At 39.6% G+C, this 23,921-nt stretch overlaps 1 protein-coding gene across 5 annotated transcripts in view; it reads left to right on the plus strand.

The window, feature by feature from the left end:
- Positions 1–23,921, plus strand: part of LOC131682800 (ubiquitin carboxyl-terminal hydrolase 38) — a 354,353-nt gene that overhangs the window by 218,648 nt on the left and 111,784 nt on the right. For 4 of the 5 annotated variants that reach the window (XM_058964554.1, XM_058964557.1, XM_058964555.1 and 1 more), the window contains one exon: positions 22,341–23,814. The exons of the other annotated variant lie outside the window; for it this stretch is intronic. In XM_058964554.1, the coding sequence (XP_058820537.1) occupies positions 22,341–23,676 (1,336 nt within the window). In that variant the 3' untranslated portion in view covers positions 23,677–23,814. Of the gene's footprint in view, positions 1–22,340; positions 23,815–23,921 lie in introns of those variants that run through there. 5 annotated transcript variants of the gene reach the window in all.

Below are 23,921 nucleotides of genomic sequence, written 5' to 3' on the forward strand. Positions count from 1 at the left end.
TTCAAAACAAACACTGAAAATTTGGTGCAGTTTGGTCGAAAGAAAAAAAGAGTTATCCTGAAAAAACGGGGTGAACGTATAAATGTGGGACACATTGTATTATAATGATATGATGATAATATTATAATGATATTAAAATAGGATTTTCCATGTTCGCTAGTAACAAGTAACAAGTGACACGCATACCGTATGCGTATGTATACATCATCATTAAAACATTAAACAAAAAGATTTTGGCATTGATGCCGAGCGGATTTTTTTCCGCAACTTGTCATGGAAAGGGTCCTTGTGATGCTTTGGGAGGAGTATTGAAACGAAACGCTGCGAAAGCGACATTACAAGGTCATCATATAACAACAGCCCAAGAACTTTATAATTGGGTTATTTCTAAGCCATATTCAAAAATACACTATCAGCTATTTTCGGAATCCGAATACAATAAAATGGAAAAAAAGTTAAAAAGATGGGTGGGTAATGTCAGAGACATAATCGGAGTGAAGTAGAATACACTTTAGGCTGTTAATACAAGTGCTACAGTTTTGACTATCTTCTGATCGGTTGTATTAAAACCAGTTATTTCGTTATTTCTAATATTGGTACACGTACATCGAAATCTTAGATATTCGAACATATTTATCCTCATATGGTAACCCTGAAAAGGGCATTTAATGAAAATGAAACAATTCATTTGGCAACAGTAGAAAATCGGATATACTTGTACCGTTATTTCGCTATTTCCTTTAGATATACCGAAATAACTTATTTTGATAAAACCTTTCAGAAATTAGTAAAAATTGTAGCATTCGTATTAAGGTTGGACAGAGAAAGGGTAAAATTCGCAAACGAAAAATGCAGTTTTTTTCCACACCGTATGTCAGATCATCATAAAAATCAATCAGCAGTACTGTAACAACATTCTACATACGCTGATTGATTTTTATGAAGATCTGACATACGGTGTGGAAAAAAAACTGCTTTTTTCGTTTGCGAATTTTGCGCATTCTCTGTCCAACCTTAATAGCCTAAAGTGTATGCTACTTCATTACAGTAATGTCTCTGACATTACCTACCCATCTTTCTACTCTAAACAGAAAAATTGTTCTGAAAACCTAATAAATGCAACGCTTTAAAGCTACACTTTTATGAAATCCCGACAAAAAACAAAATTACTTGTTTGTCCAACGAGCCTTCTGTCTCGTTGTGGTACTGAATTAGGCCCCTTGTTGTGGTGAAGTTTATCCACCGACAATCTGACATGACACTCTATTTTTAGATTTGGCAAGAGATTATTAGAGATTTGACGCAAAAATCGGTAACTCGTGCTGTCAAACGGATATTTGTATTTGACAGCACGAGCTACAAAATTTTGCCTCAACTCTCTAGTAATGGACAAAACTGTCATGTATCGTTTAGAGTTCCTACATTAAAGGTCTGGTCAAGAGAAAATTGACAGCCATAGCTTCAAGAAATGTGACTCAAAAAGTTGAACTTAACTTGAAGTTGTTGAAGCATAATAATCTTAGCAATATATGTTCCGGTTTTATTGAGCAGTTGATAATTATTTAATATTTTGTAAAGATAGAACGATATTTGACAAAATATCGGGGAATATGCTAAATTCAGAGTAAAAGACATATCACAACGTCGTTGCGTATACTGCATTTTCGACGAAAAATCTTTGAAATCTGATAGTAAATCGTTTCATTCTCGATCAACGAAAATGGAATGGTTTATCAAACAATGTGCTTGAAAAATATTGTTTTTTCGATTTACTTTTCATGAAGTTAACTGAAGTACAAAGTTAGTCAATACCACTGTACTTTCTACTTGAAACGTTTATATAAGATGCTCATGTAAATACAAAAAGCTTCTGCTCGTTTGAATATGTTAAACTCATCTTGTCTCACTTTTACTAGAGTACATTAGTGTTCTTTTATGAGAGACATGTTATGTAATGATGTGTAACTCATTATACGGATGGAGCTACCATTCCGACGTAATTTATTTTAAATTATTTGCCAAAAATTTTCACCGAAACCGTTCTAGTTGTCATGTCGGTTTGTCGGTGATTTACCCCGGCACAAGTGCGTTTTGTCCTGACCATTTTCAAAGTGTAATTTATAATGATTTTGAAGCATTCTATATCTTACATGTTTTTGAACATTTTGCAAAGCGTTATGATTGCGATTACAGGGGAAAATGTTGGTTGAATGATATTTATTCAATCCTCCTAATTAATGTTCTATAGCTAAGCTATTATCCTATTTCCTTAGGCGCGCCATCTTTTCGTAAATAATAATATGCTCAATCCTTAACCAAGCAGGTTTCTTAGAGAGGAATTTTCTCAATAACCCTGCAATTGTCACGTATGATAATCGACAACGAATGCAGTACAAGGACATTACTTTTAATGGAGCTTTTTACTTGTTGAGCCTCGATATATGCAAACAAAATAAGTAAAGTTCACATTGCGTCATCTAGCCGCACGTAAACTAAACTTAAATATTGATGATTCGTTTGCCTCCGGAACGCGAACCGTGGTGAATTTATTTGTACGCGCACCTGATGCCACGTATAATTTAAAGAGCAAGAAAGCGCGGTTCTCTCGCACCAAAAGAAAGAGCGTTCTGCTTTTTCTGTGGTATGTCATGAATTCATCATCCGTGTGTATTACCTACCACCTACCACCGAAGAATGAGAACTGACATGAAACGCAGCAGCTGCTACGCTTACAACGTCAGAACACAAACTAACGATTTTTTTTTCTTATGTTCCCTTTTTATACCTGTTGCTGTTCACTCGATGACAAAGGGACAGTCCTAACAAAGCTCGCTGTTTGATCGAATTGTACCGACCAATCATGGATGAGATAATTACTGCTTTCATACAATCCATTATTTCCGGCAGATATTCACGTTTAAAAACTCGGGAAAAATTCCGGGTGAAAATTTTGAAACGGGGCCCCTATATTGAAACGTTAGAAGTATTCTACTTCAAAAATCGTTTCAAATTTCGGGAAGACAGTCATTCTATAGTTTTAAGCCTCAAAATTAAAACTATATTTTTGTCAAACGGTGTTCGGTATTTTCGACGGAAGAAATATGTGTTAAATTATAGCTAAAGAATAAACGAATAAAGTTATAAAAATGTTTTACTTATTTCTCTTCATGCTTCTTCTGGATTTTTGATACAAAAATAAATATTGCTGAAATATGACCCCAGGAACAACCAGGATTTTTATTGAAGTGGAATTTCTAATCAAATATTTTGAACGCGAGGGTCTGCAATGTCTATATTTTTTTCTTAGTGGTTAATGGACAGCCCCCAGGTTGAAACGAATGTTGCACCCAGTTTGTAAGTAAATCATCGATTTTTTTATTCAAAGCTGCTGTGACTCGCTAGAGGTGTATGGTGAACTACCATGCGGTTTCATCGTTTCCATGCATGTGAGATACATAGATTTTTTATTTTCAAAAGATTATATCTCCGAAACTTCTAGATATGACTCAAAAATATGTTTGGAGATATTGTGTAGAATTGAATGATCTTTCAAATAAAAATATGGAAGTATGAAGTATTCAAGGACCCTCACAGTGAAAATCAAGAAAAACCATTGAATGCGTATTTTGTTCGTACAATACTGAATATTTTTTAAAGTTAATATTTTTTTCTTGAAACTACACTTAAATACCTTTCATTGGACCTATAACCCATAAAAATCGGTTCGGCGGTTCAAAAGCTATGAATTTAAAAAAAATCAACTTTTGAAAAGTCATAATTTTTTGAACCAGTCTAACGTCGAAAGAGACACCCTAATGACGAAATAAAAAAATATGCGTCTAATATTTTTCGGTAAGGAACGATTTCGCCTGTTTCGGGTAGAGAAACCTCTTTTGGAAAAATCTCTAACTATGTGCGGGGTTGATAATCGAACCCAGGTGAGCTGCGTACAAGGCAATCGATTTACTAACTACACTATGCCCATCCCCACATCACATATTATACTAGCGTTTACTGAGTGCTTTTATAATGAATTCGTCAGGAATTGATTCTCCTGTATGTATCAGTGCAATGTTCAATACACTTGGGGGGTTCCGCCAAAGGCTTCGGTTTGACCGACCACTCGCAAGCCGGAAAGGCATTTGACCTGTACGGAGCAACTTACCTATGCGTCTAGCCTCGGTGATGGTCTGCGAACGAAAGAGGAAGAGCCCGATGTGATCACGCTGTCGTGTTCATCTACTGTGGTACTTCTTGTGCCGAAGTGCATTTGACCTAATGCCGGTTAGCATCTCACGTGTAGGGTAACCAGTATTCCACATCCTCCTTCACCTCCCCTTTAAAGAAAAATATATTTTTGCTCACACGGGTTATTGAGGACGCCAACAATTTTCATTTTTTTTCAATTTTTCTATCGTTGGAACGCTGTACGAATTCTTGGGCTTCCAGTGATATTCTATTCGAGCAAAACCGCCTGGCCTATTATTGATTTTGTCTGCAAGAAATCAACACACTTAAAAAAATAACGAATGTTTCCACTTTTCTGCTTTATAATCTTGGGCAACCATTCAGATATCTGACAGCTCAATTACAATCACAGATGAAAATTCATGCCGAAAAAGTTTGATTTGTTTATATCACTAGTTCAACAACCGTTTTTTCCAATGCCAAATGTTTTGTTTTTATCTTGAATAATTCGGCACCATTTCTTTTTCCCACGGGAATACACACATGCGAAAAAAAACTATCTAGATTGAGTTCTTTTAGCTTAATTCTAGAGTATCGTGGAACAACACTGATTCAAAAGCCAATCACTCGTTGGTATGTATTTAAATACGCCTAGTCGCCTTTTCGTTTACTGTGTTTTAGTAGCGCTGTTCTGATCAGGAATACCAGGTCTTATTTGCAAGTGTCTTCACATTGATTGAAAAACTAGGGGCAGATCACTTGTGATGCATTTTTAAAAATCAGCGAAATTAATTGCATTTATTTCCATCAAAATAGAAATTCATAATGTATTTTGCGTTGCGTGCAATGTTTTTGCGTTGCGTGCAATGTTGTTTGCGTTGCGTGTAAGACGTCAAAACCCTACAGAAAAACTAGCCCTACATTTAACAAAACGTCGAACAAAGTGGATCAGCGTAGGACGTTTGTTAAACTTTTCTGCGAGGGAGTGCAAAGCTGATGCAAAAATGGAAATTAAATGCATTTTTTCTAATTTGATGCAAATTTGTTATACATTCTTAGAGTGATCTGCCTTTAGTTGAAAAATGTCTTCGCAATATTGCAAATGTCCTCAAAATAAAGACATGTGGCATCACTGTCTGTTTATGTCACATCTGGCATCGCTGCCTGTTTGTTTTCAATGAGCAGGGACACCAGGTTCATTATTTCGTAAAAAAATGTCTTCATTTGTCTTGAACGACCATGATTCTGGATCGATTTTTGATTTTGAGCTTGAATTCTGCCAGAAATCAGACAGGCATCCGAAAAACAATTTTCTTTGAAATGAAGAACGAGTCTTTACAACAATTCCATATTAAATTTGCAAAAGGGCGAATAAGATTTGTAAACAAACTTATTTTGATGGTTTCTCTTAATTTACTATAATTTCAATGCAGAAAATAATTGAAATTACTTGTACGAAGGGTAAAAATTTACATTAACGCATGTTTTTCATGAAATTCCACCCTGCAGCAGACTAATGAGCGAAACAAGTTTGTTTACAAAAACACTTTCGCCCTTTTGACGAATTAATATTGACTTAATGTCTTTAAGATGAGTTGTCACGATTGAACAATACAACATGACGTTTACCTAATGCTGCTTGTTGCTTTCAATTGCATAACAAATCAAATTACATTTAGCTTTTTTGTTAATATTGAGGTAAGCTTTCACGATTATGTTGCAGCGAAATTTGTTTATTAAACATCGTTCGATAACATTCTCGTTGAAATGAAAAATGTTTTATGTTCAGTCGTGTTGATTAAACTTTATTCTTCTAGTGAGTGAACATAGTTTTTTAGGTATTCAGGCGCTTTTTTCTCCACGGCACAAATCTCCGGCACAAATCTCCGAATAATCTGGGGAACGTGCCGTTTAAGCCAATCTAAACTGATTCCTGATTCCATGTCGCCATTCAAATACTTTTTTTTCGTCTGAGTGACATGCCGCTTCACGATCCTTCCATCGTTACTGAGCAGAGTAAAGCCATGTCATGTCAAGTGATCCTCGATTTTTTCGCAAAATCACCGATTTTCATGAGGCATATTTTATTGTATAGGGATTGCTTTTGGTATAAATATTTCGTTAAAACTCCTTTTTTGCTTTGAGATAATAACCCTTAAACTTTATTGCATGATAAAATTGTAAATTTTATATCTCAAAAACTACTGAAGATAATTGAATGAATTTTTGTACACTTATAGAATGATATAAACACCATCTCACGAAAATATATCTGTTGTATAATTGAGTAAATAACGGTACTTTTCATCTATTTAAAAATTTCAATTACATTTTTTCTTGTGCTCTTCACGCTAAAAATCTTCAAGAAGTATGTCAAATTACGCAGCAATCCTTCACCTTCAATAATCTGTATTGAAAATTTTTCAGTTTTGTTCCTATCGAAAGTTATGGATAATTTTGTAGCGGTGTGTTCCTTCAACGCATGGCCCACTTTGATGCAGCCCGCGAACACTTACATAGGGGAAAGTGAGGCAATATGAGCACCCTAAGGTTGAAGGCAAATATATCTGTAGCATGTAACCCGTCAGGGTAACAATTTAGCGCTGGGTGGAAATATACCTATTTGTGCGTACTCTCTCCGTAGAGTGTATTGTTATTGCAACATAACTCACCGCTGCTCATTATGCTCGTTCATGTTTTTGATGTAAATTTCGTTTAAATAATAGTCCATGAACGTTGTTATTAGTCCAGATAGGTGTAGTAATTTTTGTTGTGTATTTGTAAATAAATAGCATAGGGTTTAGTTAGGTTACCGCTCTCCTTTCGCTGCAAAAGTGGTCTGACTATGCTGTGCTATAGCGATGACAGCTATGCGGCGGTGCGTTTTTTTGGTGCTTGTTTTGGTCGAGTGCGGAAGGCGGCCATCGTGAAAAGGCAGAAAGTGACGAACCACGGCGAATAACAGACGTCCGTAATAAGTTTTTGTGGGACAGTTTCCGCCACTAGAGAAAAGTTTCAGTGCGCGCGTGCGACGGCAAACTAAGACCGTCGGAAAGTGTCGGCCCGTGGTTCGGGCACAGTGTATAGTGCGGTGTTGGGTCGCCGGGAACGGGAAGCTAATCGCAAAGGAGCCACTCGCTTCCCCCGGCTAATTACAAAGGACCCAGTGACACCACGCCGCCCTCACTGTGGAGGATCAGCCGAACGAGCATAGCTCTCCTCCACAGTTAATCGCAAAGGAGGGCGAAGCAGGTAGGACAACGGATCCACCTGAGGTAGTTTACTGCGGTATCTACCTGGGCCATTCACGGGGAGTGAGTGGACCCGGCGATTAATCGCCCCGTCGCTAGGGAGGTTCTAACAAAAGAGCCTTGCTCACCTCCCTGGCTAATTGTAAAGGACCGCTGCAATAGCAGCCAACGGTACCTGCGGGAGAACACGGCCGTCGGAGTCCCGGCCGGTCGGATAAACCTTCGCCTTCCGCCATCGCCGAAAGCTGATTAGTTTCACCGGCAGAGTGCAGCACAGAGGAGAGGAGAATAAAAGTCGGTAAATTTAGAATTTATTTGTTTTTTTCTCTTTTTGTTTGTTATTATACGAAAATCCGAAATTCCGGTAGGAGCACCTAGGCCGCCCTGAAAAGAAGGGTACGCCGGGCAAATAAGAACCCGAGTAGTGGGCAAACCCCTACTTACATTTGGCGCCCAACGTGGGGCCCGATTCGGATCAGGATGGTATGGGTGTTAGGGGGAGATGTGGGTTAAAAAGCGCCTTGCGTCTTCGATTTCGAATCAAATAATAAAATTTTATTTCGCATAATTTTGGGTTTGTGGTTAAACCTGGGGTGGTTCGTTTGATTCCAGCGGGAATCATTTTGATCTGTTTAAATTATGCGAAAGACATTCTTTGGTCCCTCTCAAACGTTTCTTTTGCCATGTACGAAGCGTTTTGAGGCGAAAAGGGACGAATATACAAACATTTTGTCCGGAATGTCTGTGAGTGGGAGAAACGATGACGTGTTAAGCGGTATGGTATGTGTGAATGTTTGAGTGCAGAATCATATTGAAGGAATGAATGCATGTGTGAATGATAAGATAAAATTGTTTTGGGGTTAATTCGAAGTGCTTATCGGAATGTGAATGATCGAGTAGGCCAGTGATTGAGGATGAATGAATGGGATAATTGTATGAATGTTTTTGGATAGAAACCCCAACACAAGCGTGTAGTACTGGTACCGTAAGAACACGAGGCATTTCTGGACAGTCGAGGAAAAAAAACGAACAAAATAATGCCGACAACCGTTCCCCTGCAAGTTGGAAGATTGAAAATTGTCAATGTCACTTGCAGAATTTTAGGAATATCGAGTTGTTACCGATCTTGTTTTCGGATTGGATTTAGGGTTCAACCCATAACCGAGTAATGACGATGGCTGACAACCTCTCGCTTCGCGTATGCTGTCAGTATTATCGGACCAAACACAGGCAAACTTTTCACCAATGAGGACACCCGGTCGATTATTTTTTTTTTGATGAATTTTGATAAATTGCGGAAGAAATAATTAGGTGTAGTTAGTTTTTCTTTGTTTATTTATTTATTTATTTATTCATTGCGTATTATTATTGTATCGGTGTTAGGTGTTAGGTTAGAAAAAAATTGTTGCCAATTTTTTTCCACCCGGTGTGGGCGAGATTGTAACCCGTCAGGGTAACAATTTAGCGCTGGGTGGAAATATACCTATTTGTGCGTACTCTCTCCGTAGAGTGTATTGTTATTGCAACATAACTCACCGCTGCTCATTATGCTCGTTCATGTTTTTGATGTAAATTTCGTTTAAATAATAGTCCATGAACGTTGTTATTAGTCCAGATAGGTGTAGTAATTTTTGTTGTGTATTTGTAAATAAATAGCATAGGGTTTAGTTAGGTTACCGCTCTCCTTTCGCTGCAAAAGTGGTCTGACTATGCTGTGCTATAGCGATGACAGCTATGCGGCGGTGCGTTTTTTTGGTGCTTGTTTTGGTCGAGTGCGGAAGGCGGCCATCGTGAAAAGGCAGAAAGTGACGAACCACGGCGAATAACAGACGTCCGTAATAAGTTTTTGTGGGACAGTTTCCGCCACTAGAGAAAAGTTTCAGTGCGCGCGTGCGACGGCAAACTAAGACCGTCGGAAAGTGTCGGCCCGTGGTTCGGGCACAGTGTATAGTGCGGTGTTGGGTCGCCGGGAACGGGAAGCTAATCGCAAAGGAGCCACTCGCTTCCCCCGGCTAATTACAAAGGACCCAGTGACACCACGCCGCCCTCACTGTGGAGGATCAGCCGAACGAGCATAGCTCTCCTCCACAGTTAATCGCAAAGGAGGGCGAAGCAGGTAGGACAACGGATCCACCTGAGGTAGTTTACTGCGGTATCTACCTGGGCCATTCACGGGGAGTGAGTGGACCCGGCGATTAATCGCCCCGTCGCTAGGGAGGTTCTAACAAAAGAGCCTTGCTCACCTCCCTGGCTAATTGTAAAGGACCGCTGCAATAGCAGCCAACGGTACCTGCGGGAGAACACGGCCGTCGGAGTCCCGGCCGGTCGGATAAACCTTCGCCTTCCGCCATCGCCGAAAGCTGATTAGTTTCACCGGCAGAGTGCAGCACAGAGGAGAGGAGAATAAAAGTCGGTAAATTTAGAATTTATTTGTTTTTTTCTCTTTTTGTTTGTTATTATACGAAAATCCGAAATTCCGGTAGGAGCACCTAGGCCGCCCTGAAAAGAAGGGTACGCCGGGCAAATAAGAACCCGAGTAGTGGGCAAACCCCTACTTACAAGCAAAACATACAAATAATCCCAAATTTCCCTCTATTGGTAGTATACAACATATTCTTCACATGCAGTTATTAAACGCGCTGAAAAAATTCAAAATCTTTGAAAATAATCGTTGTTCGTAATCATCGATTTTTTGGCTTGGTAAAAACCTTAGGGGCAATATGAGCAAATCTTAAGGGGCAATATGATCAAATGGTAAAAGATTTAATTTAAAAAATAAAATTAAATTTGTTTCACTTATAATTAATAAGAATCATATTTTTCATTTATTTAGTGACATTCAGTTGCCCCTGAAATTCTTCTTATAGTTTTTAACAGCATTTTCGGAACTATTAGATTCAAATTTCCATTTTGTTTAAATAATATATTTGCAAATAACTTTCTCTAGCAAATATTATTATTCATCGTTGTAGTAGCTTCAGATATAAACCGTTTACTTACGGATAACTTTTCAGAATTTAATGCATAAACCCATGTGAGATTTGCGTGGTGCTAATTTGGCCACATGCTGTAGAGCTATGTTCGCAGATTTTTTGTGGAAACTACAAAAGTCATAATTTAACAAAACTTTGTTTGAAATAGTAGACGTTAAATATTCCGGAGATATATGCATTTTTCAATTACCGCACACATACGTCATGCGAATGCTTATTTCATAGAGCTTGAATCTTATAACATTTTCAGTTCTTTGACATCCTGTCAGATTTTTGTATTTTTTGTGATTTATGATATGTTTTATGTCGCAATAGAAGTATTACATCATCTAATGGTGATTGCCGGAGCATTCGTGCGAACAAAAAAAATCGAAAATTGTTCATAGATTCTCGGAAAACGGGGGTGCTCAACTTGCCCCACATGGCGATATTGCCTCGCTTTCCCCTATTGGCAAAGCCGCACGTCGCGACGTTCTAATGCGCATCGCGTTGGAAGTGTGCATCGCATGACTAACAGAAGCTACATCTCTCGATTGCTGCAAAAGAACAAACTTTTCTATAGGGATTAACGAAGATGAATGTTTTCCGGATATTTTGAGATTATTTTATATTTTTTGACCGAAGTGCACAACAAAAATCATAGTAGTTTAATAAATACTTTCTTATTATAATTCAGCTTTTTGCTGGTGGCTGCGTTTTTAAATGCGCACTCTATTTTGACAAGTCGTCTGTACAGTGTCAACTTTGACAACTCGTCAGCAGTGTCAATTTTGACAAGCGGTCTCATCAGCCTTGAGTTTCATGGCTATCATACATCCTGCATTATTTATAAGCAGATTCTCAGCTTTTGGAAAGTGTCGAGAGAATTATGCGATTAGAACCTCTGCTCTTACCTAAACTCATCACACATGAAATGACTAATAATAGCACATGAAACTTGCTTTTAAACCACCCGGAAAAGCATCTTTAACGATACAGTACCTAAAAGTAGACCTAAACAATGTTTGTTCGCATCTGATTTTGGATACAAATTTGTAGCAAAATTTGGCACCAAGAATTGACAATTGTTAGCTACAGCTGCAGCTGCGTTTACTGAAAAAATCGGTTGCAATTCGCCTGACTTATTAGTTTCGACTAGATTGAGTATCGCTGATTGGTTTTCCGCCGTATAACAATCGCCCAATTACATTATAAGACTGATTAATTGCCTTATTGGTCGACCGATTTTTGTATGCCGATTGCGAGTAGCTAATAGTTTTGAATAGCAGATGTTCTGTATCCATATTTCGAGTTGAGTGCCGCTGTTGAATGGGACTACAGTTAACTGTGCGGATCCGTACCGAAATCAGTTTAGTTTTTCAACTGAAAAACAATATTTGTATTTGACGTTCAACTTTAGTTGAGATCAGAAGTGAACGCCTACCGCGATCAAAAAATTGAATCTAAATCACGGTTTGTCAAATTTGACAAGACTGTTGATTTGTCAAAATTGATATTGGACGGAGGACTCGTCAAAGTGGGGTGCGCATTTGAGGACGCAGCCACCAACAAAAAGCTGAATTCCATATCAACATTAAAATAGGGCTAATAAGATTTGTAAACAAACTTTTGTTTTGCTGATTTCTCTTAATTTGTTATATTTACAACCCCGAAGACATTTGAAATTGATTCTACCAAGTGTAAAGATGTTGATTCATGTGTATCTTTCATGAAATTGGACTCGACAGCGGAGTAATGAGCGAAATAAGTTTGTTTATAAAAATCTCATTAGCCCTTTTGAAGATATTCAGCTTTTTGTTGGTGGCTGCGTCCTCAAATGCGCACCTCACTTTGACAAGTCCTCCGTCCAATATCAATTTTGACAAATCAACAGTCTTGTCAATTTTGACAAACCGTGATTTAGATTCAATTTTTTGATCGCGGTAGGCGTTCACTTCTGATCTCAACTAAAGTTGAACGTCAAATACAAATATTGTTTTTCAGTTGAAAAACTAAACTGATTTCGGTACGGATCCGCACAGTTAACTGTAGTCCCATTCAACAGCGACACTCAACTCGAAAGATGGATACAGAACATCTGCTATTCAAAACTATTAGCTACTCGCAATCGGCATACAAAAATCGGTCGACCAATAAGGCAGATTAATCAGTCTTATAATGTAATTGGGCGATTGTTATACGGCGAAAAACCAATCAGCGATACTCAATCTAGTCGAAACTAATAAGTCAGGCGAATTGCAACCGATTTTTTCGGTAAACGCAGCTGCAGCTGTAGCTAACAATTGTCAATTCTTGGTGCCAAATTTTGCTACAAATTTGTATCCAAAATCAGATGCGAACAAACATTGTTTAGGTCTACTTTTAGGTACTGTATCGTTAAAGATGCTTTTCCGGGTGGTTTAAAAGCAAGTTTCATGTGCTATTATTAGTCATTTCATGTGTGATGAGTTTAGGTAAGAGCAGAGGCTCTAATCGCATAATTCTCTCGACACTTTCCAAAAGCTGAGAATCTACTTATAAATAATGCAGGATGTATGATAGCCATGAAACTCAAGGCTGATGAGACCGCTTGTCAAAATTGACACTGCTGACGAGTTGTCAAAGTTGACACTGTACAGACGACTTGTCAAAATAGAGTGCGCATTTAAAAACGCAGCCACCAGCAAAAAGCTGAATTGAATTTATCGTTACTCTCAATTAAACTGTATCGCAAATACCGAAACCTAACTTATGTAATGAGTTTATGTTATTGCTATCTTCAAAGACACTTTTGTAAGTCAAAGTGCGTCTATGTTTTATTCAAATTCACTGTTTGTCTACACCATTATACAGGAAAGTGGAACAACTTATGACAACAGCCTTTTACTTCACATGTTTTTTACTGAATGATATTACTTATGTCGTTTTTGCTTGAGGAAGAAACTAACTCAGTTTCAGACCTAACTACTGTCAAACCATTTGTTTGATGCCAGTATCGAACCTAGGTTATGTGCCACTGAGGGACCATTCATGAATTGCGTAACGCTTTTAGGGGGGAGGGGGTACAACAAGTTGTGACATATGGGGGAGTTAGCTAGATCGTTACGTAACATGTTTTCAACGAAGAAGAAAAATATTTCTAGGAATTTGTTACGTAATAGGAGAGGGGGGAATGGAGAAATTTGTGACAATTTGTTACATGGGGGGAGGCAGAGTCAATTTTGGGCAATTTTTGAGTTACGTAATATATGAATGGTCACTGAACTGAAAACCGAGTTGGGTTCCAACCTGAAAAATATTTCGGGTTCGCTCACACCACCGCTGTTTTGCGAGAACCCAACTCAGTTCCATTAAAATCGTTTGTTTGAAGCAACTAACCCGGGTTAGTGTCTAGGTTCTCAATCGAAAACGACATTATAAACAGCAATGCGAGCAAACATACCGTGCTACCATTCAGACAGAACCAACTAACAAAAAAGTGGTGAAATATGTCACTTTGCAAAAAATCGTGTCCATGCAGGTTCAAACATGTCCACTGCTCAATAACTCGCGAAAAATATAATAACGCTAAAAAGTATGCAAATCACTCGAAAAACATTTACCCTCAATAATCCGTAAAGAAAAGCTTGTCTTTTTACTCTAATATCAGATATGGCAATTTTGGACATGAGATACGCTTTTCCAAAGCGATGCGCATTAGGACGTGGCGACGTGCGGCGTTGCCAATATGTAAGTGTTCGCGGGCTGCATCAAAGTGGGCCATGCGTTGAAGGAAATTATAAAATCATCCATAACTTTCGATAGGAACAAAAATGAAAAATTATCAATACAGATTTTTGAAGGTGAAGGATTGCTGCGTAATTTGACAGACTTCCTGAAAATTTTTAGCGTGAAAAACCCAAGAAAAAATGCAATTGAAATTTTTAAATAGATGCGAAGTACCGTTATTTACTCAATTATACAATAGATATATTTTTGTGAGATGGTGTTAATATCATTCTATAAGTGTACAAAAATTCATTCAATTATCTTCAGTAGTTTTTGAGATATAAAATTTACAATTTTATTATACAATTAAGTTTAAGGGGTAATATCTCGAAGAAAAACCTGTTTTAAACCACCTAGCGGTGCAATTATGCCTTTCTCAATCCCGAACAGGAGAATTATTGAGTTGTTCATATGCATTAAAAACTTTCAAATGCATATATTACATTTTTATTATACACGATATGACAACTATATACAAGAAAAGAAATCATTGTTCGAGTTCTAAAATTTAGTAAAAGAAAAACCAGCCACGGCAATATTAAATTGAAATATTGAGAAAGGCAAAAGGTGCGAAATCGGCAAAGTCCCAAAAAGTCGATTTTCATAAAAAAAAATTTTCGAGCTAACATAAAATCTCGATGTTTCATGCATTTTAAAGATGTTTGGCATCAAAAATACGAATTCGATTTCTTGAATTTCATGGGGTCCCCCCTTTGAAAAAAAAATTGAGATCCGGCTTACATGGGAATTTCATATGTGATCGAACGGTTTAGTCTATATTTCCGGAACCATATAAGCGATCCGTACAAAATTTTATAGACATCTGTGGGGATATTATAGCTATCAGTTGGGATTAAGTGAAAATCGACCCAACCATTTCCGGGAAACTGATGTGATTTCGTTAATTTTGAAAGATGGCGGTTTTTCCCGGCCACTTCCGGAATCGTCTATGGTGGTCAATGTAGTCAACGAAAGTTTGGTTGACCGTCGGTGACCTAGAACTGTAAATTTAAGTTGTTTGAGAGACATTTTAGGTAAATTTTTACCTATTTTGCTTTCATCGGAGTATCGGTTTGAATCGCAATTCGGTATGTGATCGCACGCCACAACCCGTAACTCCAGAACCGGAAGTCGGATAGGGATGAAATTTAATAGCCATTTACGGGGGCGCAATACCTTTCATTTGAGACTAAGCTTGGTTCAATCGGTCTAGCCATCTCCGAGAAACCGATGCGACTGTTATTCTGAATTTAAATACTTCCGCCGGGGCTTCCGGAACAGATGATGGTGGCCAATGTGGCTTAAAAGACTTCGAATGGATGTTAGTGACCTAATACTACTAATCGAAGCAGTTGTGGTCATATTTTGGAAAAAAATTCACCTTTATACATTCATTGCAGAATTTATTAAAATCGACATTTTCTGCGTTATCGTACTCACCACCCTGTAATTCCGGAACCGGAAGTCGGATCCATTAGAAATTCAATAGCAACCTATGGGAACGTTGATGGGCGAGTCCTGACGTTGTTTCATTTGAGACTAAGTTTGTCAAAATCGGTTCAGCCATCTCAGAAAAATCAGTGACATTTTTGGTCACATACACACACAGACGCACATACACACGCACAGACATTTGCCGAACTCGACGAACTGAATCGAATGGTATATGTCACTCGGCCCTCCGTTAAAAAGTCGGTTTTCAGAGCAATTGCAATACCTTTCTATTGAGAAAGGCAAAAAGCGAGTATTAACAAAATATTTATACCAAAAGCTATTCACCATAATCCCACCCCATGAAAATCGGTGATTTTGCGAAAAATTCTAGGATCACTTGACATGGCTTTACTCAGCACTAAATTTCCGTTTTCTTCCTCCATAACCGTGTATTTCTGCGGTGTGAATCTAAAATCACCTTTCGTGCGGTTTGATCGCTACATGATTACGGTGTCACCTGGTTTAACGTTACATTTCCGAGCCCCTCTTCGAGCATCCTTTTGTTGCTTGCCGCGAATTTTTGCTACCTTGTCTTTCATGTTAAGTATATTATCATCGAAATCAGCTTTCATGTGTGTCAATAATGGTAATCTACGTTTGATTTTTCTTCCCAAGAAAACTTCTTCAGGTGGAACACCGGCCACTCTGTGAGCAGCAGCATTGCGAGCATTAACCGCAGCTCGTAACTCGTCCATGAAACTCGTGTTACAGCTGGCAGCCGCCGACATCGCTCGATTTATGAGTTTCATGTAATTTTCCACCATCCCGTTTTGTTGTGGAAATAAAGGTGTCGAGAAAATGGTTTGGATACTCCTTTGCGCGCAATAAGTTGCATATTCTTCGCGTTGAAAGGAGGTCCGTTATCGGATCGGATGCATTTGGGGAACCCTTCCCTTTCGAAGACTTCTTCTAAGACCTTCTTCGTATGTTCGAAGCACGTCGATTTGACGGGATGTGCCATGACATACCTAGATCGGTAATCTACGACCACCAGCACAGAAACTCCGCCGTATTTCATGTATGGCCCGTTAAAGTCCAGGGCGATTGTTTCCCATACTACTTGTGGAGTGAATATTCTTTTCATCGACGTGGGCTTCTCTGGCCTGCCATTTGTGGCACAAATTTGGCAAGACTTCACCCAGTTTTCGGCCGCTGCAGCCATACCAGGCCACCACACACGCTCTCTAAGTATACTCTTCTGTTTGGCTACCATCGGGTGACCGTCATGTGCCAATTTCAGAGTTTTTTCTCGAAGTATGGACGGGATTATAGCACAATCATTATTCACAAGAATCCCGTTGTTCAAGGAGAGGTCGCCGGCAATGGTTTGATACTTTTTCAACCCCGTTGGCCAATCATTGCTGTCCAAAGAGTCGATCATATGTTGTAACTCTTGATCCTGTGCTGTAGCTTCTCTAATTTGTTCTTCGGTTAAGAACCCTACGGTATTCACCTCTAAGCTGGCTATTTCCCACGGACTGAGATGGTCGTCAAACGGGGCATCGTTGCCAACGTAAAATCTAAAGGAAAGGTCCGCGATGTTGTCCCGACCACGTACGAACTCGAAATCGTAGTCATATGGGCTTAATCGAAGGGCCCAGCCGTCTGCTCTAGTAAGGACACGCTTCGAGTTTTCACGAGTTCGATTTAGGATAAGCGTTATGCCTTCTGCATCTGTTCTCAACGTAAAATGCCTACCAAGAAGAAAGAATGCAAAATGCTCAACCGCCCAAACTGCGCTTAACGCCTCGCGCTGATTCTGTGCATATTTTCGTTCTGTAGGTGTCAATGCTTTTGATGCGAAGCTTATGATCCGCGGTGGGTGGGATTTATTTTGCTGTACGAGAACAGCGTCAAGCGCGTTTGGTGAGGCATCACTATATAATATGGTTTCGTCGTGCTCGGAAAAATATCCCAAGGCAGTTGTACAGTTGGTAATTGCTTCTTTTACCGCCTTAAACGCATTGTCTTGATTTTCTCCCCAAAACCAGGATTTAGCTGTGGATACGGCCCAAAGAGGACTTGTAAGGTCGGTAATGTTTTTGATATAGGAACTAAGGAACGAAGCCAATCCCAAGAAGCTGCGTAGCTCGGATACTGTATTGGGCTGCCGGAATTTACGAATGTTTTTGATTTTTGCTCCGTCTACATGAAAACCTTCGTCATTTAGCTAGTGACCGAGGAATTTTAAGTGCGTTTTCTCGCATTCGCATTTTGCCGTGTTCAAAGTCAAATTATTCTCTCAAAGCATTTTCAACACGTTAGCGGTTGTCGAGCGAAGAGCTTCCAAAAAATCGACGAAAATAAGATTATCGTCTATATAGACGATGACATTCTCTACACCTTCTAATAATCGGCACATTTCCCGTTGGAAAATTTCGGGCGCGCAGTTCACTCCGAACACCAGTCGGGTGAACCGATACATCCCGCTTTCAGTGAGGAACGTAGTCAAATCCCGCGATTCTTTCGCAAGTTCGAGATGGTAGAAGGCGTTACTGAGATCCAGTTTCGTAAATAATCGAGATCCGCGCAACTTAATATTCATCTCGTCTAATAGGCGAAGGCGAAAATATTCTCGTTTTATCGCTTTATTAGGTGAGCGCATGTTCACCACCAGGCGGAAATCATTCTTGCCTTTCGACACAGCCGACATTCTGCTTATCCACTCTGGTGCTCCATGGACTCGCTCTATAATGCCACGAGCCTCCATTTCTTCTAAGCGTTGCCTTGCTCCTTCACGGTTAGCGGCCGGAACATTAAAGTAAGCGTTCTTTTCGGGAGCGGCTGTTTCGTCCACGCTAAATTTAACTCTAACTTCCGGCATTTTTGGAAATACCTCCGTTGCGGTGGAATTTTCGCAACTATTTACTGCTATACCCACTTCCAATAGCCTCAACTCACTCGCTGTTGCCCTACCGAGCAAGGATCGGCGACCTTCATCGACTACCAGGAATTCAGCCAATGTCGTTGGTTTCGTCATCCCTATTACTTCCACTTGAGCTCTGAAAGCCTGGCAGATAGACATAGGTTTCTTGACCCCGTATGCACGAAGCTCTTGGTTTTGTGGAAGGCTTATTGGCCTTGGGTCGACCAAATTCTTCCGTAGCTGTTCCTTAAAATTCATTCAATCAGAACCACCGATGACATTCGCATCGGATCAAGAGTCAATCATGAAGGATATGGGGCTTGATGATCCTAGACGGCAGTCTACTAAGACATTCTCGATTGAAATTGCGTTTATACCCTGCAATGAATGTTTGACAATTTCGGATAAGTTGATTTGTTTTCTATCTGTGTTGCATATTATGATTTCGTTTTATTTATCTAACATTTTCAACAATTCATCGTACCTGTTGGGGATTCTCGTCCTCCGTCCAGTCCGACGATTCTTTTCGCTTACGTTTTTCTTTCAGGTTCTCCTGAACGAGGTTGACACGCCTTTTACGGCAAGCGGCTGCAAAATGGCCAACTTTTCCGCAGCTGTTGCATTTTTTGTTGGCGGCGGCGCATGGTTTTCCCGTGTGGGACAAATGATTGCACTTGGAACATCTTGAACGCCTACCCAGACCGTGTCTGCCTGACCCATAATGCGGTTCCGTTGGTTTGGTAAGCTTCTTAAACCTTTCTCTGTTGCTCCGCTGGCTGACTGCGTTTGCTACCTGAGTATGATTATCGTTCTGCCTGTTTTCTGCTTCATAAGCTTCGTCTCTGGTGGCTGATTGTACGATGTAATTCGTTTCATAGCGGTTTTTGCTAACTCTTTGTTCAGCATGCCCTTAAGTAGTTGCGTGCGGACGAATCGCTCCTGGTCATCCGGGCTATATCCACATAACATAACAACCGATTCCCTTCTTCCTTGTCTCATTCCGGTGAATGCTTCGTGTTCCGATGATATGTCTGTCATAGACTTCAAGTGTGCATCCACATTACTCACAAACGTAGAGCAGCAACTTAAGTCGTCAAGATTCGGCCGCAGTTTAGCAGTCCGCACGATTCCTTGTAATTCTGTACCCATTGACAAGAAAAGTAACTTGGCACGGCAAACAGGATCGTATACATTGGATAGCGACACTGCTATCTCGAAGTTTTCAAGGAAGCATTGCCATGCTTCCCACAGCTTGTTGGCAGGTACGTCTTTTAGTAATGGGGGAATGTGTTCCCACCGGATAGTAGTGCTAGTTCGATTCGATGAGCAGTTTTCGTCAGGATTCGCCCAGCCCTTTTCGCCCAACGGGGCACGCTCAGAAACATTGCCGTCGTCGTTGATAGGCTGCCTGTCTCTTTGAGAAGGTTCCAGCGACTTAGTAAGCTGGACGATTACCTTTTCAAGGTGAGCGATCCTTTCATACAAACTGGCATTAGTCGAAAGTGAAGGTGGTTGTGCTTCAACTTCACTTTCTGTCGGAGTTACTTCGTCGACCGTTGTGACGACTGGCAACGTTTCGATGTGTTCTAACCCATCCGACTCAGTTTCCTCAACAGCTCCGAGCTCAGAAAAAAGCAGTTTGTCGGAATAAATCGAATCATCGAGATTCACTCCCGTCTGCATGTCGTTATCCGGTGCTCGCACGTATTTTCCATGTACGGACATTTCGGTTAGAGAAATCTACGAATGCAATAAAAACAACTACGATTAGTCTACCATAAAAACGAATTGTCAGTAGACGTATCATCGAACGAACAGTATGTAACAAATGATGGTAACAATAAAGGTTTGCAACGGAGTCTATCGTTTTATGCAAATGTCGCTTTTAAACTAGTGAATGTCCCATTTCACTTTTCTGTTTCGCATACTTTTCATCGTTTGGTAATTTTATAGTCGTGTCTACTTTACTCTTTTTCAATTCTGGACGGTTATCCCAACTCGTCAATTGCAGGCGGATTGTTCAACGCTAGTCTCAGCAAGCAGGTAAAGTTGTTTCTACTTTACGATTTGTTTCAATATTGGGCGCTTTCCCAGATCGTAAAAACAACTTTCCTGAGAAAGTTTTTCGTGTGAACATTTGTCCCAACTCGTTCCCGGAAGTAACCAGATTTAGATGGTAGTGAATTTCCACTCCAGTTAACGACACTTAGTTTTTGGCAGAAGTGACGTTGTTTGAAAATGATTCTCAAAATGTCGGTCGGTTCTGTTTTTTTCAGTTCTACATTTTATTTACCATTGTGCTAATGGCAAACCTGGCAGGATCGCCATTGTGGGGTTCCGCCAAATGCTTCGGTTTGACCGACCGCTCGCTAGCCGTAAAGGCGCTTGGCTTGTACGGAGCAACTTACCTATGCGTCTAGCCTCGGTGATGGTCTGCGAACGAAAGAGGAAAAGCCCGATGCGATCACGCTGTCGTGTTCATCTACTGTGGTACTTCTTGTGCCGAAGTGCATTTGACCTAATGTCGGCTAGCATCTCACGTGTAGGATAACCAGTATTCCACAACACTCAGTTTTCTTACGCGGGGGATACAGGCCGCGTAAATGAAAACCGCGTAAATAAAAAAAAACCCGCGAAATGAAAACCGCGTAAATTTTAGTCCGCGTAAATGAACGCTGTGTTAATTTAAAAATCCGCGTAAATGAAAACAGCGTAAATTTAAAAAAACGCATTAGTTAAAGAATCCGCGTTAATGCAAACCGCGTAAATTCAAAAATCCGCGTAAATGAAAACCGCGTGAATTCAAAAATCCGCGTAAATGAAAACCGAGTAAATTGAAAAATCCGCTGAAAAAAAACCTGCAAAAAAACCGCGTAGAAAAACCTGTGAGTATATTTCTGGCGTTATGGTGAGATTTTTTTATATAGAGGCTTTAACCTTAGGGTCATTTGCCTCTTTTCGGGTTAGATAAATCTCTTTTGGAAAAATCTCTAAACTTATGTGCGGGGTTGGGAATCGAATGCAGGTGAGCTGCGTACAAGGCAATCGATTTACCAACTATGCTATGCCCGTCTGTTTAAGATGAAATGTTTGAGACGATAATTGTCCGTTCATCCATTGTTGATTTGCTAAGAGCCGCTGTATCCTATTTCGGTTAGATTTAGCCGATAGTCCTGAATATATTTGCATAACTAATAAATAATATAACTTTAGAATATATCTTATATGCTTGGTTCCAATTAGGCTCTACTGCCATAATAGGCACATTATCCTAGCTTTTAGCCACTGCTGAAACCACGATGAAATAGTATGAGGCTAATTTGGTGTTTTTGTTCTTACTGAAAGAAATCGAACGTATTGCATTGAACTACGCCCAACCGCAACCTACTCGGTCGTGCTGAAACGAGAACTCAGAAATAGCAAGAAGCAAGCAAAGAAGCCAAATGATATTTTCAAAAATTGGTTAAAAATGAGAATAAAGTGCGAAACCCAATTTTTGATACAATATTTGTAAGCTGTGCTAAATACGTGTACGACACTGACCTACAAATTTGATTTTATCTGATGAATACATGGGATTTGATAGTGAATTTATTGTGTTGCAATAATTTTATGATCTCTCTTTACATTCGTAATTTATCAACATCTTAAAAACAGGTATTGAAATAAAAAGCAACTTAGTTACAACTACATATCATTTGATTTTGATGTTTGAAAGCAAATTGTTGCGACATACACTATGTAAAAACTTTACTTTATTCTTGGATACGCATTTCTATGTTTTATTTTTGACAATTTCAGGTTCAGCCGCGAAATTCTTCTGTCCAAAATTGAAGCACCGCTGTTTTCACAAATACAAAAGCTTCTTGCCTTTTTGCTACATTCAGCTCGACCAGAACTAACACCGAGAGCATTGCTCGCAGCTGCCCGACCGCCTGACTTTGTTCCTGGGTTCCAGCAAGACTCATCGGAATTTCTTGGCTATCTTTTGGAAAAACTTCATGAAACAGAAAAGAAGACTTTGATGAAAAATCAATATTTGGAGCGCTCTGGAAAAAATAAGAGGTGTTGGTCATCTGAGGCTGACGGCAATTCACTGTTGGAAATATCGAATTCTAAAATCATCAATGGAATTAATCTACCTGTACAACAATACGAAGGCCATTACGTAACGGAAGAAGCACAGTATAATGAATCTTTGCTCCCACCTACGCTTATTCAGAAAACATTTGATGGAAAATTGTTTGTAACCTACGAATGCAAAGAGTGTGGCTCACAAAGTACCAATTCGGATGCATTTCGATCATTCGAACTATCTTTTCCCGAGCCAAATGAGCTAGGAGCAGATTACTCTGTTCAAAAGTTGCTCGACTTTTATTGTTCCTCAGAGAAGCTAATAGGCGATAACCAATATTTCTGTGATAAATGCAAAAGATTGTGCGACGGAGAACGCTCCATACGAATCTTAAAATCGCCGAGGAATCTTATTCTTACACTTAAACATTTTAGATATGATCAGCAAAGGCATACACGTGCAAAATTGATGAACAAAGTGTTGCACGATGAAGCGATATCTTTGAGGATCGTTTCAGAAATAAATCCTCCATCTGTTGTGCACTACTCCCTGTATGCAGCCGTTGTACATGCGGGTACGAGCATGGACTCGGGGCATTACTATACCTATGCGCAAGATGAATCAGATTGTTGGTATAAATTTAATGATAACTACGTAACGAAGTGCTCTGCAGATGAGCTTCATTCATTGTCAAGTCCAAACACGCCCTACATATTATTCTATCAAATGTTGATGCCATCGGCTGCGCATAATTTGGATATGGATGAAGAAATGGATGAGCCAACGGCTATCGTCAAAACAGCGTCCAATAATGCTGCTTCAAATTCTGCCACCGACTGTCAGCTTCCTGAATTCGAAGAACTCCCGCCGCGTTTACGAGATATAATACTAGGCGATAATGAGTCTTACAATGAGGAAATGCAGAACGAAGACCGAAAACTAGCACGTGTTGGCACCAACAAACTTGTGCTACCCAAAAACCATGACTCAGACAACGACGATCCGCCTCCTAATTCTTGTGGGAGCCAAACGTTCGACTTAAGTGATCGATTTATCTGCTAGCAAATTGTTCTAGTCCTGAGGAAAGCATCAAGTGTTGCTGGTCTTGAACAGCATAATTTGAAGGGCAGTCTAGTTTGATGTAGCAACAAATAATAAACTGTCATTCAAATCAAATCTTAAATAAAATTTTAAGACTAATCTCCATTTATTGCCAATTCTGAGAAAAATCCAAAGCAATGCCCATATGGACGTGAATATGAATCCTTTTGCCTAAGAACGAGGGCCCTACGATCACTGTCATCTTG

The sequence above is a fragment of the Topomyia yanbarensis genome, chromosome 2 (genome assembly GCF_030247195.1).
Source record: "Topomyia yanbarensis strain Yona2022 chromosome 2, ASM3024719v1, whole genome shotgun sequence".
Classification (NCBI taxonomy): domain Eukaryota; kingdom Metazoa; phylum Arthropoda; class Insecta; order Diptera; family Culicidae; genus Topomyia; species Topomyia yanbarensis.